Raw genomic sequence first — 16,418 nt, 5'->3', positions numbered from 1 at the left:
ATGTATGATGTAAAGTTTTCAAGAGGTTGGGTACTACTAGGCAAGGAATGGGATCCTAAGAGAAAGGAAAATTGTGGCAAGCTTTACAATTGCCCGGCTGACAGCCTAGAGAGAGTTTCCAGGCCACCGTGCAGGGAGGGGGAATCCCCGGTGAAGCCTGGAAGTCTCCCTGAGTTGAGTGGATGGAGTTGGGAATCTGAAAAGACCCAGTTGGCTAGAGTTTACAGGGCAGAGTGCCAGAGCTGCATAGAGAGAGAATTCTGAAGATTTTCAGAGGGTGTCCCTCAAGTGTTCAATTGAGTTGTGATCAATGCACACACTGGAGCCCCGATTCTGTCACTTTCCATCAATCAACATTCCTGCTTTGAGCACCTACTGTGAACCGAGCCAGAGTCAGGGCAGATCTCTTCCTGCCATTGAGGGGCGCCCAGTCTAAAGGGGGAAAGAAACCACATGCCCCTAAAGGGCACACACTGCCTGCAGAGTCTCAGCTGAGAGCCAGATTGATGTTCAGAAGCAGATGTGGAGATAAAAGAGAGCCCGTTGCTCTGACCTGCCTCTCCCCTCTCTGACCCCAGCACCAGGCAGATGCAGGGGCACTGTGATGTGGGAGAGACAAACCAGCTCACCAGGGCCATGCCTGTAGGGTGGGGCCTATGTGAAGCCTACCCTCCCTGGGATGGGGAGAGAACCTCAGGCCAGGAAATGGGAGCTGGTACCCAACCCATCCCTGTTTGGCCTCTGTATCACATGATCTTAGAGGGCCCTGTCCTTTCTGGGTTTCCTCATCTGACCCCGGGGATGCTCTATGAGCAACTTTTGCTCTGAGGGAAGTTGCTGCCAGCTGAGTTTCTGAGCCTCAGTTTCCCTTGTCTATAAAGGGGACAATAATTCCCACCCATCCTTAGGAGAACCTCCCAATTAAGAGATTGTTCTTTTCCTCCAGCCACTGCCAAAAGGGGATAGAGAAGCACCAGGGGTTTGTGCAGAGGTGAGGGGACAGGCAACGGTTGACCGTCTAAGGCAACATAGGGTGAGGCAAGTGCTTTCCTCCAATCCAGCTTCTTTTATCTCTCCCCAACTTATCCACCCCACTGCATTCCAGGCTATTTTGTTAGTTCCCAGAATTCCCACGTTCCTCACTCAGTTCTGCAGTTTCTCCAGTGATGACTTGGGAATGGATGGAGAGTGGCAGCCATCTTGGCAGGAATGGCAGCACCTCCCATTTTCACACCTGTCTCACCAATCTTCACACCGGATGGTGTACTCCGCTTCCAATACGAACCCATCCTTGTAAGCCCTCAGAGAACAGTCTGGCCACAGCATCTATATGCAGATTTCACTCACACACAGCTCCTTAGAAGTAGAGTGGGCTTCCCTCCCAGCACACCCTCCTGAAGGCCTCCAGAGGGGCCTCATCATCCCAGTTTGTAGACAGGAAAACTGAGACCAGAGAGGAAGAATCCGAGTGCTCATCCTGCCATGAGAGAAGAGGAAGTCCAGGAGGGATGCGGTGTGTGGTGAGAACTCTTGCTTTGTGTTTCAGGAGAGAGAACACAGCAGTGCGAATTTCTGTCAGATAGGAGGCTTCCCCTCACGTTCTTGATCCTCCCCAAACCAACCATGCCGCCTCCTCCCCCTCCCTCCTCTCATTCTCCCGTTGACCCACTCTCCCTTCTCTTCCAGGCACTGTCCAGAGTCTAGCCTTGGACACACGGCTTGCCCCACTGCCCTGGGGCCCAGCTCCTGCTCAGGCCTCTAACCCCTTCACCTCCCTGCTCAGGGCTCCTTCCAGGAGACTGCAGCTGAGGCTAAGAAAACAGCATCTCCCTGAAGTCCGCGCGCAGCATGTCCCTACACTGTTGGGCCACCTCATAGCATCCTTGGCTTGCTTGTGCTCCCCACCTCCAGGCCCCACAGTCTCAAGTGGACTGAGCTCTGGGAAGCTGAGCAGTGAGGGAGGGCTGAGGCCTTGGGCACATCCCCTTCGCCTCCCCACCACCCAGCCTGCTTTCCTGGCCTATCTGCAGTGACCTCACCTCCTGTCCCGGTACCCCCCATCCACGTATCAAGACCCTGGAGCCCAGCCTCCTCCTGAGGCCCCTGCACATTCCAGCTAGCTCCTGCTCTGACTTTCCAGCTTCCACAGCACAGGACCAAGCGTGGCAGTGCTGTCTCCCAGTTATTTTACGCCCAGAGGAGGAGTTCCACCTATTTCTGATCACAAAGCTGGTACTGTCTTCCCAGGGATCCTTCCGCAGAGGGGAGCCACTTAACAGATACCTCCAGGAGACATGGGATCTCACTAAGGTAAGACTGGCAGGCCTCTGTCCTGTTCAGTGAACAGCTAAAGGGGTTTGGAGGCCCCTAAGAAACACTTCCCATTTTCCCTATGAAGTCTGTACAGTGTACCCAGTGTAGACTGTGTACAGTCAGTGTAGACCGTGTAGACTGAAGAGTGTGTCTGCCTATAGGAGAATGAGCGTGTGGGTCTGTGTGTGCATGTCTGTGTGTGAGAAGGTGTCTGTAAGTATGAAAGGGGCGTATATGAGTGGGTGGGAAGGAGAGGAGCCCCCCCCCCCCCCTTCTTAGACCTCTGGGGAGGTGAGGAGAGTAAGGATTGAGCGCCATCTGGTGACCATGAGCTGCTAACTATAGGCCACCAACCACTTCACCTCTTTTCTCTTGCCCCTCCCACTTCCACAACACAACTACATAGAACTGATCTCAGATCCTTCTTTTGGGGCTCCAACCCGCTTGTTCACCACTCCTACCCCCCACCACACTCCTACAGAGACAGAGACTCTGACCCCCTGAATCTCTTGCCTCTCTCCCAGAGAAAGAGCCATTGGAGGGGATTCAGGTAGGCAGGGCTCACATCTCAAGCTTGCGGATTACTTCTGTGAATTGCAAGCTACTTGGCTACAGAATGAAATAATGGTATCTACTCCAAAGAATCATTGGAAGTTTTATGTAAAATGAAATCATTAAGTTGGAAGGGTTGGGCAGCTACAAGAAGCCATGGGCCTAAGTCTAGTGTTTTCAGATCAGGTGGGACCTGCCTTTTGACTCTGTGCAGACCCCCTCCTCCTACCTGTCTTCCCATTCATCCTCCCGCCCCTCCTCCGACCTTCCCCTCCCCTGGCAGCCCCAAACTGCTATTCCTTCCTTCTTCCCAAGGAGCTCACCTCCTGCTAGGGGTTCCACCCCACACCTGGTTGCAGGTTAGAGTAGCAATGAGCAGCCACCTAGGGCTGTTCGTGGGACCGCAGGGACCCACATTCCACCCCCTAGTCCTCCCTCTGTCCTCACCTCCATGAAGTCTTGAATCCCTCCCTCCCTCGGCCAGCCCAGGGCACAGAGCATCAGCTCTAGAATGATCCCTGCCCAACCTCAACCCTGCAGTCCTTTCTCTACTTTCCAGCAGGATCTTTCTAAAATGCATGTCCAAGTCACTCTCCTACTGAAAACGTTCGCTGGCCCCCCCACTGCTCACAGAGTAAAGCCAAACTTCACAGCCTGGCATTCGAGGCTCTCCTTGGTCTGGCTGTATTTCCCTCTGTCTCTTCATTCCCTGCGTGCTGGTCACTCCCCTTTTCTGTGCCTTTAATGAGCAGTTCCTTCCACCAGGAGTGCTTGGCCCCTTCTGCCCACAGGAACACAATACCTGTTCATCTCCCAAACCTCACTACTTTGCTTCTCAGGGTTATAATCCTGCCTGGAGCCCCATGGCCAAGCATCCCATGGGGTTGTCAGGTCCCATGACCAGATCTTCCTGACCAGGCTGTTAGACTCTCCAGACCAGGGACAAGCACAATTAGCTCTGGGCCTTGGCATGGGGTCTTGCATGCATGAGGAAAGACTTGTGAGCTGTCCAATCAGGTGGTGAGAAAGGATGTGTCACACAAGGGCCTCAAGTGGGATTAAATGTCCTCAAGTGTGGGTTGAGCTGGGGACAGACAACAGATGCAGGGAAGGGGAGTGAGGTCCCTGAAGCGTGCACACAGGCTGTCTGTGCTCCTCCTTTGTTCAAGGGCTGGTAGAAGAGAGTCACACATTTGAAGTGGGCGGCGGGGGGGGGGGGGGGGGGGGGGGGGGGGGGGAGGGGGTGGTCACAGACAGAGGAGCACCTATGTCAACCCACACCAATGCTGGTGTTAGATGCACACCATTACAAGAGCTGTCCCCTGTCCATCCCTTGTCAGCCTTGGACCCTGTCAGGAACTGACCTGCCTCTACCTGGGGGTCCACTGGTCAGCCTGGGTCCTGTGCTGTGAGAGGACAGAGACACACGGGGGGAACCCAAAGCAGGGGCTGGGCAAGGGAGGGGACTGGACCCCAAGTTCTTAAGGGAAGGCTAGCTGCCTGGAGACCATAGCCCAGAAAAGCAGATACCAAACAGTGACAAGTTGTGGAGCAGGAGAAACAGATAGGCTCTGTGGTCCCAAAGGCTGGCACCTGGGGCATTGTAGGTGTCACAGGATGGCCCCGATCATCTTCTCCCAGTCCTTCTTTCCTCCATCTCCTAGGAAAGGAAATCCCAGCGTTCAGCCCTTAATATATCAACCGTTACTGATCTGGAAGAGATGAACAGGGAGAGGAAACGGGGGGTGGATGTAGGCGAGAGAGGGGGTGGGTTTAGAGACTTTTGCCTGTCAGAGCCTCCTTATGGTCCAATCTGGGGTCTGCCCCTCTCTGTGTGCAGAGGCAAACACTCTCACAACCAGAAAAGCAGGGAACTAACTCCACAGACACAACCCAGGGTTGCATCTGGTGTAGAGTCAGACTCAGGGAACGATTTATGGGGACACAGATAGGGAAGAAAGGAGGGGGTTCAGAGGCCCAGGCCCTGGCTATATGGGTATTCATGACCAGCAAGCCAGAAGACAGAGGGTTTAGGAGGAGCTCTAGGCTGCCTCCTCCAGGCAGCCTCCTTGATTGCTTCAGCCCCTCAATTCTTTTCTTTCTAGTCCACAATCTCTGCCAGCCAACATGCCCTCTCACTGCTCCATGCCCAGGTCTCCTCATCTGCCACCATATCTCTAAGCCCCTACAGTCTGGCACAGGAGGTCTGTGACTCTCCTATAAGAGGAGCTAGACACAAAGGCTGGAGGCTCCAGTAGCCAAGGAGTTCTAAAGGGCATTTGCCTACCCCAGTTCTGTTCCCCTCATCCCCAAGTACAATATCTGGAAATAGCCCCAAGGGGGAGGGTTGGTAGAAAGAAATAGATTTATTCTCATGTACAAAGCGGTCAGCCCACGGGACCATATACAACAGTTGCACAGAATCCTAGAAAAACGCATCTCTCTAAAGGCAACTCAGAATAGGTAAGGCAGGTGGCCCCCCTCCCCCCACCCCACAACACATACAGAACAAAACAGAGAAGGGAGATGCCAGCAGCCGGGCTGACCCAAGAAGCCCGGCCCTATGGGGGGTCTCCCAAGCCCCAGGGCACGGGTAGATATGGCCTTGAAGAAGATAGGAGCCCTGCCAGTCAGCCCTGTCAGGGCTGAGGCAGCCCTCTCTGGCTGCAGGAATGGGGAAGGGGCTTGGACTAAGTGGGGGGGGGGGGACACTCAGGGGGCCACTGAAGGACTCAGGGTTGGCTCTTTGCCCTAGGGTGGCAGGGACATTCCATGGCTTCTCCTGGGACTCCACAGAGCCATGGGGACTTTGATCTAAAAGGGGTCTTAGAAAACAGATTGTCCCACTCTCCTGTCTCACCCACATAGGGGAAGTCACTTGCCCAGGGTCACACAGCCAGGAGAATTATTGACTCAGTTGGAGCCTGTCTTCCAGCCCTGGGATCCTTCCTGCCCACCATTCCTATCCTGCTTTCTCCCGGACCCCCCTCTGCCCAGAGCACTGAGCTGCCCCTCTGGCAGCTCCCCAGGTCCCAGTGCCCACTATAAGTATGTGGCGATCCTAAAGGGCACCTTCAGTGGCCCCGTGGCTATTTCTAGTCCAGCAGAGCTAATGACTGTTTCTAAGACCTATTCTCTGCTCATTCAGATGTCCCACCTTCTCCTTGCATGAGGACCCTGGAGAGGGAAGAGGGCACAGATCTAATGGGGCAGGAATGGGGCCCAGGAGAGACCATCCAGGCTGCCTCAGAGGAGTGGCTGGGGAGGATTTGCCAAGATGTGGTCAGAAGTGCAGAGCAGGGCTCGCTGCTCATCAGTCACCCCTGTGCTCTCAGAGGACAAATGACAAAATCTTGGTGAGGCTGGAAGTCTTGCTTCCATTACACAGACAGGAAAGCTGAGGCCCAGAAAGGTCGGTACTTGCTCAGGGTCACATGGTAAGTCCTAGTCTAGAACCTAGGACCCGTGGCTCTGGTCCCAGGGCACCCGGCCAGGCCAGTGGGGGGCTGTGAGAGGAGGCCTGGGCAGGGAAGGGTCCTGGGGAGGGGGCGGGGGCTCACTCAGCATCAAGGCTGAAACAGCCATTGACAGGGGCCCCAGTGCCATCCAGCTGAGGCACCTCGTATTCCTCATCCAGGAAGTCCAGAGAGTTGTTGCTCGGGAGGCCGCGGATGGTGAATTTGTGAGACACTTTGGTCCAGTGCTCACGGTTAGAGGCCACACGTTCATATAGCTCTGCCGCCTTGGGGAACAGGTCCTGCAGCAGCCTGAGGGTGCACACGGACATGGACAGGGTCACAAATCAGACTGTGAGTAGCAAGAAGGATTAGGGCTCTACCGCAGGAAGAACTTGCACGAGAGTGTGAGGCATAGGACTAGACGCTCAAGGAGAACATGAAGTGAAGGGCCCGTTTATGGGCCCACAGGAGACAGCACCTGCATCTGCTGTGACCGCCACAGCCAGCCCTGTCCCCCTACCCCCAGCAGACCCCCTGAGCTCTCTCACTTGTAAATAGGCATCGCGATATGCTCCATAAAGCTGATCTGCAGCTCAGGGATGTAGGCCTTCTCCCGGTCCATCATCTCCATCGGTCTGTTGCCCATGGCTTTCTCCTGCGGGCAGTTGAGTCATCAGGCCTGGTCCCCTCCTCCCTCCATCAGGTGCCAGGATGAAGCTAACCCAGCCCCTCCCAGCCCCAGCCCAGGATCCCTCTCCCCACAGCCTGACACCAGTAGTCATTCCCCACTTACCAAGTCTCCCTGGGAGAAGAACTCTTTGTAGATCAGCTCCTGAAAGGCCAACACTCTCATCACAACTTGTGTGTGGAATCCGTCCACCTGAGCTCCTCTATAGCCCATTCCCAAACTGGCAAACTGAGGCATCCCTCAGCCCTCCTTCAGGGTCTGTCCACACCATCACCAGTTTGGCAGGGGGATGGCCCAGATCGGGAGGAGTGGCTGGGTTCTGGCCCACCTTCCGCCAGCCACTGACTTGCTGTGTGACCCCTGGTGAGTCCATGCCCCTTTCTGAATCTCCCCATCTGTCACCCTGAGGTGGTCTAGGTTTCTGTCTCCCCAAAATATAGTGAGGCTGAGCTCAGCACAGAGAGGGTGAACAAGATGCAGGAGCCACACAGAACTTGGCGGGGTGTGCAGCCTGCACCCTCCCAGGGAGGGGCAGCACTTACTGCGATCTTCCTCGTAGTCTTCCAGCCCTTGGTCTGGTCAGAGAGGTCACAGGAGGTCATAAGGAGGCAGAGGAGGAGGCTATGGTGTTGCTTGTTCGTTCGGTCATAACCCACTGTTGGGGAGAGCGTGTGGTCAAGGAGAGGAGGCCCCACCCCCTCTCTCTGAGGGCAAGGTCCCCAGGGCCCACCTATGTGGTCCATGAAATTCAGCACCCTGGGTGGGAGCCGAAGGGTCGGTGCTGCATCTGCCTGGGTTTGGTGGGTTGATGCTGGAGAGAGTAGGTCTCTCTCAGCACATCCCCCTCTTGGTGGTCCTTTCCCAACCCCAGGGTCTGGGGTTTAAAGACAGGCACCTTCGGCCATCTTCTGGAGGTCCTTGAAGATGCGGAGGTGGTGGGCCAGATCGGTGGCCAAGATGATGTCCCGCATCAGGTCCAGCATACGCTGATAGTCCTGGGCCAGGGTGGGCAGGGGAGCGAGGAGATGTCAGGGCCTCCTGTCAGACACCCCCACCCACTCCCTCGGCTCCTTCTCCTGCCTCAGGCCAGCTCTGGGCTCCCACTCCCTCACCCCCAACCCTGGCCCCATCACCTTCCGGGAGAAGTGGTCAAAGATGTTGCAACCATGGGTGTTGAGGATGGCGATGGCCTGAGCGAAGTGGTGCCTCTGTGGGGAGAGGAATGATGGGGGCCCAGGTGGGGCCGGGGGCTCTGCTGACCACTGATGCCAAAAGAGGGAGCAGGACCGGTGCAGCCCCAGCCCCCAAGGTGAGCAGAGCAGGCAGAAACGGGGAGTCGGGGGTCCTAGTTCCCTTTCTGGGTTCTGTTTCAGCCCTCTGTGTGACCCCGGGCAAATCCTCGCAGGCTCTGAGCTTCAGATCCCTCAGCTGTCACATGAAGGGACATGACAAGGCAAGCTCTGAGGACTTCTCAAACCGGAATGATTCTGAAATGATCCATTGGAGTCCTAGACACTAATTCATGCAGCAAACATTTGTTTGCTGACAAAGAAAGGCAGTGATGAGGTGAGGGCAAGGCCCCTGTCTCCAGATGCTGAAGGGCTGTCATTGAGAGAAGGAGCAGGCTGAGCACAGAATGCAGAGGGCAGAAGTGGGGCTGCCACAAGGCCTCGTGGGAGGGAGTGAGCCCCTCATCTCCCAGGGGTATGCAAGCAGGGGCAGTCTCCAGAGGGATGCTGTAGTGGGCAGCAGGGGGCAAGGTGACCTTGTCCCAGGTTTAGCTCCTATTCTGTGCCAGACCCCATGCCAAGTGCAGGGAATTCAGAGAGGTCTCAGATTTTGTCCCTGCCCCAAGAGGCTCCCATCCTGGGGTGGGCAGACACAATTCAAACAACCTAAGGCAAAACTGGGTGTGACAGGAGGTGGAGCCATCCCAGGCCTGGTGGAGTGGGGGTGGAACAGGGTGTTCCCAGATATGCCAAGAGAGACATGCTAAATACAAGTTCTCCCTGTGCAAACCTGGACTCGGGCAGGACCTTCAGGCTGACCCACATCCCCATCCACACCTGCACCCCTCCGAGCCCATCCAGCAAAATGAGCCTGACATGCCCTGGGGTATGGCTACAGCTCTCACAGCCTGTCTGGAGAGCACGGCTTGGGAACAGGAGGAGCTGGGTCATGGTCTAACTATGTAAGTCATCAGCCTTAAGAGGATGATGGGCACAGGGATATTGGGCAGAATGGTGGTACCTCCATGACAGAGCCCTCGGAGCTGTAGAGAGCAGCCAGCACAGATTTCTGGAAAATCCCGGGAAATCTCCATTACTCCTTACATCCAGATGCAAGTGCCTGCCATATTAGGCTAGGCATTGCCCTGTCCTCCCTGCCCTCACCATTCCCCCATCTCAGAGCCCAGGCAAAGCCTTGGAGAGCCTCCTCCCATCTCCAAACTGGCTCCCGGTCCCACCAGCTCCCATCTCTCCTCAGGCTGGAGGAATGAGACTCCCAGATGCCCTGAGGAGGGTGCCCACTCTGAGGAGGGCAGAATCTTACCGAGGCCACCTGGAAGGAATTGTTTGTGCCTCTGTGGTCCAGGTCATGACACATGCAGGAAATAAACAAGGCAAAGATCTCGATGTCCCTGGTTGGGCGGCAGAGGGGAGAGGGAGATCAGGCCCCTTCCACACATCCAGAGGAAGAACGGCTGCATGAGATGTCCAGGAGCCACCAGACAGGAGCCGGGGACACCTGGGTCCTCTTCTGGGAAAGCAGCCCTGGTTTGGAGTTTGACAGGCTCACTGCTCCATGAGTATGGGACATGTGACTGTGAGCAAGTCCCACCTAGAAAATGAGGCAATGTAGCCTTCCTCAGAACCATTAAGAGGATCGTGGGAGGTGGTGTATGTAAAGTGCCTGTCATCCTTAGGTGCCTCCCCTATCCCAAAGCAGGGGACTGTAACAACTGCCAGACTTGGGGGTCAGTGCAGACACTCACTCGAGGTAGTTGGTAAGCTCCAGATTCTTGTAGAGCAGGTAGCAGAAGTGAGAGACAGAAAAGGCATGCATCCAGTTGTGGTAGGGGGGATCCCGGTAGCCCTTCTTCACCATCAAACAGAACCTGGCGGAGGGGAAAGGGCAGCAGAGGGGCCTCAGGCTCTCCTCTTCCAGGAAGCCCTTCAGGCTGTGCCTTGCCCCATTCCTTCCCTTTACTCATGGTCCCAGTGTCTGTGAATTGCCTCTCACTCACGGATCCTCTCCACTCCCACAGACTGGGCCACTCCTAGTCGTCCACAGAGACCCCTTCCCAGAATGCTGGGGCAATGGATGTGAGAGTAGAGAACAGGGGGAGGCAAAGACCAGGGCTGCCTGCACGTGGAGGGGAGGGCTGGGGCACACACCGGGCCAGAGTTGGGCAGTCAATTTTGTAGTTATTGATGAAATTCATGTCCTGCAGCATGCTCAGGATGGCCTGGAGAGAGTAGAAGGGAGGATTCAGAGGGACTGTCTGTTTCAAAATGGGTCCCCTGCCTTGCCCCTTCTTGAAGCTTCCAAACTTTTGGAATCTTAGAACTTTAGATCTGAACTGGAGAACCATAAAACGGTAGAGACAAGCATTCTTGGAGCCATGAACTTTTAGAAACAGGGGACCGAAGAATTCTTGGAACCAAACTCACACAAAATCTTAGAAAGCTAGGGAGGGTTGGGGCGCCTGGGTGGCTCAGTCGGTTGAGCGTCCGACTTCAGCTCAGGTCACAATCTCACGGTTCGTGAGTTCGAGCCCCGCATCGGGCTCTGGGCTGATGGCTCAGAGCCTGGATCCTGCTTCTGATCCTGTGTCTCCCTCTCTCTCTGCCCCTCCCCCATTCATGCTCTGTCTCTCTCTGTCTCAAAAATAAATAAACATTAAAAAAAATTAAAAAAAAAAAAAAAAAAAAGCTAGGGAGGGAGGCACCAACCCTGAGGCCACGTGCCCCAGGCATTGTGGGCTCTGGAGCAGCCCTTGGCGATCACCCAGTCCAGTCACTGAGCCCTGGGCAGGCCCTGTGGCCCACACCGGCAGACCACATGCCCACTCCATCTCTGAGGGAGGCTCTCTAGCCTTTGGTGATGACTCTGTCTTGCCAGGAAGTTCCTATCCACATCTAACTTAAATCTCTGGCTGTACACCCTCCACCTATGCAGTCAAATGGGGGGAGGGCCAGCTCACCATGGAAGTGTCATCCTCGGGCAGAGAGCGAGGGGTATAGGTGAAACTGGCAAAGTTGGAGTCAATGGCAGCCACAGGCTGGATCCCATCATGGAGAAGTTTGGTGTATTCATCATCAGAGACCTAGAGGGGAGCAACCAGAGTATTAGAAGATGGCCTCCACCCCCATCCAGTGTCCTCACCCTCAAAATCCCACAGTGGGAGGGAGCGCCGTGGCCCAGAATGCACCCACGGCAGGGCGTGGATACTCCAATCCATGGGGTATCACTGGCAGGAGACCACTGTGGTACAGCCCACCTACTGTGCCTCCTTGCCTGTGACACCCCTTGTCTGTGACAGCCTGTCCTCAGCAAAGACAGAGAAACACCACTTCGGGACACCACCAAACAATGCCAGCCTTTCATAGACACTAACTTGAGGATTCTTTCTTTCCGGGGTAACATCCCAGAGTCTAACCTTAATCCTTCCTATCACAGCTTTGACCCTATCCACAGAGCCTGGGACCTTTTGGTTTGGACACAGGGAAGAGGAAAATGACCACCACACACTCTGAACTAAAGCCCAGGACAGCTTTTCTGAAACAGGGTCTGGGAATGAGACAGAATATCAGCAGACTACAGAGGCGTGCATGACCACTGAATGTAGGTGAGCTGTGGGAAGGGCCCTGAGTGAGCTTCCTAGCCTTCAGTAATTCTCAAGGTGGGACTCATCACCAGACATGGGGAACACCAAATTTCTCCCCGGGATGGGTCCTGCTGCCAGCCTTGGAGCTGAACCGGAAACTGCTTGGAAGAGGCTGCCCCAGAGGAGAGCAGGAGGCCAGGCATTGCTTTGAATCTATCTTCTTATCTTCAGGAAAGGGTGATCAGAAAACCCAGGCTGGTCCTGGGCCCCCGGGGAACTGGGAGGCAGGGAAGAAATAGGTGGGCTGCAGGGGACCCTGGGATCCTGAGAAGAAGGACAGAAGCTCCGTGCAGGCCTCACCTTCATGTGGTACATCATCATCTCATTGGCTAGGTGGCTGCGATACTGGGCCTCATTCACTTTCTTGTATAGGAGGGACTAGGAGAGAGAGGGAAAGATGGGGCTCAAACTAGGTGGCTATGAAACTCAGAATGCCCAGGACTGGGACAAAAGGATCATATAGGCCCCCCCCCCCCAACGCCGTTCCTGTCCCATGCTGGCTCTAGTTTAAGCTTTCAAGCTCCAGCCAGAGTAGGGACCCCCCTCCAACTTTCACCCATACCTTCCCCCCTTGCCCCTCCTCCCCAGGTCCTCTTAGCATTTGATCTGGCACTTTGCACCCCCTCCTGAGCCTGCCCCAGTCTTCAGTCATGGAGCCTGAGTCCCACAGCAGAGACAGAGACGCAAGGAATGGGTTAGCCTCAGGAACCTAGTGGTTGGATTCCTGGCTCAGAGCCAACTCTGGACAATGAGACCCAACATTTCCCAAAAAGAAGCTGACCAGGGGCTCGGGTTGAGGCTGCTTGGCAAAGAGGGTGGGTATTAATGACAATTGGGGTTTCCCCCTGATCCCAGGAGGCTAACTTGGCAAGATAGGAAACAGTATCCCCAATTTTCAGATGGGAATCTGAGGCTAGAGGTGACCAGCAGGAACTGAAGGCTGCACAGCAACCCAGCAACAGAGCTCAGACTCACAGGGCCCGTCTGGACACAGCCAATGTGAAGGTGAACAGAGGGCCCTGCACCGGCCCTGCCCTTTCCCCACTCACATGGGCTATGCTGATGCCACAGTAGATGGAGAAGGCGGTTGCCAAGTCCTCGTCGAACTTGCTGAACCATGGTCCGTTAATCTTGTTCACCAGCTCGGCCACACCGATGACCTCTGGGGCCGGAGAGGGGCTAGGACCGGCTGCTGGATGTGTCCGGCGGCGTCCGCCCTCCCAGGGTGTCCTCAAGGGACGTCCCAGCCAGGGTAGTCCCGTCCTGTCCTTTCCGCTCCCGGACGCTAAGGCGGTGGGGAAGGGTCGCCGACCCTCCGCTCGGCTCCGCCCCATCCTGCTCAGGCCCCGCCCCCGCCCGAGCCCGCCCCACTTCCCGGAGCTGCCCGGAGCTCGCACCCTGGTTCTCGTTCTTGATGGGGAAGCAGAGGATGTTGCGCGTGCGGAAGCCGGTGCTGTCGTCCACGCCACGGTAGAAAAGCGGATGCGCGTACGCGTCCGGGATGTTCAGGATCTGGCCGGTGGTTGCCACGTGGCCCGCAATGCCCTGGTCAGCCGGGATGCGGATCTCGTAGCTCTGCCAGGGCAGTGATGGAGTAGAGAGGAAGTCAGCGGCCGGCCACAGAACGGACCATGGACTGTCCCGCTTCCTCCTCCTTGGGCGCCTTGTGGACTCCCGGCCCCCAGGACTACGGCCACACACTCCCTCCGCGCGCCCGTGCCTCACCTCGTCATCCACCACGCCCCCGTCGAACACCTTGGCCACCAGCTCATTTTGATCCAGCAGGAACACGGAGCAGCTGTGGGGAGACAGCCACGGTCCACAGGTCCCTGACAGCCCTCTCCGACCACCCCCACTTCTCACGACTTTAGGCAAAGCCTAGATTTCTGAAGCCTGAAAGGTGCTATCCATTATGAGAGACCCTCCTGAGGGCTGGCTGACTCCAGACATTAATTAATCCCAATGATTTTTTTTCTTGTAGTGCCTACTATGTGCCAGGCACTGTGTTAGGAGCTGGGGACCCAGGGCCAACAAAGTGAGCACTGCCCCTGCTATCATTGAACGTTATTAGTGAGGGTCACAGGCATGAAATAAAGGATCACACAAAACATGATAGGGTCCCGCAAGAAGGCAGTGGAGGGGAAAAAAAGAAGCGAAGAAGGAAGGGGATGAGGACCCAGGACTGGGGCCTCTCTCACCTTACCCTGGGGTAGACTGACTTACATCTCAGCATTGCTGAGGTTTCTGGCCTCTGTGATGATCTCCTGGAGCAGGACAGAGACATCATCTGTGGGAGGGAGAAGCATGGAGGGCAGTGGTGAGACCAGGCTAGAATGCCGAGGCCAAGCCCTGCCACCTCTCTTCCCCAAAATGCCAGTCCCCGCTCCCACCCACAGCCAGGCATGGAGGCCAGTTCACTCACCCAGGTGAGTAAAGAGGTTCTTTGCCACTTGGAGAAGAGCCTGGAATGGAGGAAATGAAAATCATAGGGGTTCACATTGCAGAGGTGTCACACCTTCCATCCCCCTGCTTCCAGTAGCTCCAGGGTCTTCTCATGCCCCCTTTAGGGCTCTCTGGACAGGCTGGGGACTGGCACAGTCTAGTTATATCATTTGGCTACCAAGTGAAGGAGTGAAAGTATAGCCCCAGTGAAGGTGCACAGTAATCTTGAATCTCAGATGCTCATTCACCTCTGCTCTAGCTGCCCAGATGTTGCTGTAGTACCCAAGTTGAACACTAGAGGACGGTCACATACAGTGCCTGCAGCCAGCGGCGCTGTCCTGAGGACCCACCGACCTACCTCTTTAAGAAGCCTTCAGGGCACTAGGTAACCTTCCTGCCAAGGGTCCAGAAAGACGTGGGCTTTTCCCTTATGGATGACGCTCTGGGGCTGAGAGCTGGGCGACTTCATCCCCAAGAGTGGCTCCTAGAAGGTCACTCACCTGGCACTCACACTTGAGCTTTTGCTCTTTCTGGAAGGCCAGGGTGCTGGTGAGCACCGTGCTAGTGTAGTGGAAGCAGTGCTGGATCACATGCTCATCCTGGTCCGTGAACCTGGGGCAGAGGGCAGAGGTCACTGGAGAGGCAGTGGACAATGGACTTCTCCCTGTTTCTCCTTACTTCCATTTCTCCAGGAAGCCCACTCAGAGACGCAGTAACCATCACTCCCCTCTACTGGGGCTGTTCCCTGCATAGGCAGCTGGGCCAGCTTTCCCCTCAGACTTGGGGCTCCCTGAGGGGAGGACTCTAATCCTCCTCAGACTATTGTTGATTGAAGCCAGAGCCATGTCTCCATCCTCTGACTTCGGATTTATCCAGACTGAGGCTGGGTCTCTTCTCTCGGACTAGAGACTTGCCCAGGCCTGAGGTGGATATTCTCCTGCTCTTCCCAGGGGCCCTTCTGGCCTCACGAAGTACCCTGTCTTGTCCAGCTCCTGCCACTGTCCTACTCACCCTGAGTCTGCAGGCCCTGATCTGGTGCCTCCATAAATCCTGAGGTGTTTGTGAGGAGGGTAGTGCCCAGCTTACTCAGACAGCTAGCTCTCAGCTGACAAGATAGCCCCAAATCCTTTTTGAGGTTATTCAATCTGGCCACCAAATGACTCATCACTAGGGAGTTTTGTGGGGCCGGATGGACCAACTTGGGGCAGGACCTGCTCTGGGGAGATGGGTTAGCCTCTCCATGTGGGGGTCTTTGGAGTGAGGGGGAGCAGGGAGCACACCTCAAAGATCTTGACCTTCTCTCTGCCCCCAGATTTCCCTGCCTAGGCTTCTTCCCATTTTATGGCTGGTCTCAGTGCTCCTCTGCCAGGATATCCCCCACTCATGCTTGCTGCCCAATGATTTGGGTCTACATCCCCATCCCCACCAGCCTGTGTCTGTCTCCCCACCTTCCCTACCAGCCTGTGTCTGTCTCTCCCTTCCCTACCATGACATTTGAGGCCCCTCAGTCTGGTCCCACTCACCTCTCTCCCCTAATCTATGGGTATCTCTCATACTAAGCCATACTAGATCCTCAGCATTCTGAGAAAACCTCAGTCTCTTTCACACCTTCACGCTTTTCCCCACACTGTTCTCTCTGCCTAGAATACCTTTCCCACCCTCCTCCCTCTTGGCCCTGAAAATAAACTCCAAGTCTTGAAGGCAGGGACCATGACTGTACCACCCAATGCAGAGCCTGGTACCAGAGAGTTATATGGGAGGTGTTTGCTGAATGTTTTAACTATACTCTACCTCTGCCCTGGCCACCAGCCCCATCACACGCCCAGCTCAAGGGACTCTGGAGTCCCTGTTCTCTGGGCTCCAGGCAGCTTGTCTGCAGTCACTGCTCTGAGCTGAACCCTACCTTGGCTCATGCAATCATTCAGCACTCACTCCCTGAAATATGTGGGACCCAGAGATGGCCACAAAGTTGTCACCAAGGCCCCATCTCATTTCCCTTCTGACACCACCTTTCCTCCAGGTTTAGGGCCATCTCAGAACCCAGTCTCACAGACAGCAGCCCCTAATGAGCCCC

At 55.6% G+C, this 16,418-nt stretch overlaps 1 protein-coding gene across 3 annotated transcripts in view; it reads right to left on the bottom strand.

The window, feature by feature from the left end:
- Positions 1-5,212: 5,212 nt before the first annotated feature.
- Positions 5,213-16,418, bottom strand: part of PDE2A (phosphodiesterase 2A) — a 94,538-nt gene continuing 83,332 nt past the window's right edge. For all 3 annotated transcript variants that reach the window (XM_045484133.1, XM_045484131.1, XM_045484132.1), the window contains 18 exons: positions 14,845-14,956; positions 14,325-14,364; positions 14,126-14,189; positions 13,628-13,700; positions 13,300-13,477; positions 12,952-13,064; positions 12,203-12,280; positions 11,219-11,341; positions 10,410-10,480; positions 10,007-10,129; positions 9,565-9,652; positions 9,262-9,309; positions 8,145-8,219; positions 7,907-8,006; positions 7,554-7,666; positions 7,117-7,155; positions 6,872-6,978; positions 5,213-6,632 (listed from right to left, as the gene is read on the bottom strand). In XM_045484133.1, the coding sequence (XP_045340089.1) occupies positions 6,422-6,632; positions 6,872-6,978; positions 7,117-7,155; positions 7,554-7,666; positions 7,907-8,006; positions 8,145-8,219; positions 9,262-9,309; positions 9,565-9,652; positions 10,007-10,129; positions 10,410-10,480; positions 11,219-11,341; positions 12,203-12,280; positions 12,952-13,064; positions 13,300-13,477; positions 13,628-13,700; positions 14,126-14,189; positions 14,325-14,364; positions 14,845-14,956 (1,756 nt within the window). In that variant the 3' untranslated portion in view covers positions 5,213-6,421. The remainder of the gene's footprint in view (positions 6,633-6,871; positions 6,979-7,116; positions 7,156-7,553; positions 7,667-7,906; positions 8,007-8,144; positions 8,220-9,261; positions 9,310-9,564; positions 9,653-10,006; positions 10,130-10,409; positions 10,481-11,218; positions 11,342-12,202; positions 12,281-12,951; positions 13,065-13,299; positions 13,478-13,627; positions 13,701-14,125; positions 14,190-14,324; positions 14,365-14,844; positions 14,957-16,418) is intronic.

The sequence above is a fragment of the Leopardus geoffroyi genome, chromosome D1, assembly GCF_018350155.1.
Source record: "Leopardus geoffroyi isolate Oge1 chromosome D1, O.geoffroyi_Oge1_pat1.0, whole genome shotgun sequence".
Lineage (NCBI taxonomy): Eukaryota > Metazoa > Chordata > Mammalia > Carnivora > Felidae > Leopardus > Leopardus geoffroyi.
Note: the sequence above shows the minus strand (reverse complement) of the source record. Positions and strands in the feature narration are given on the sequence as shown.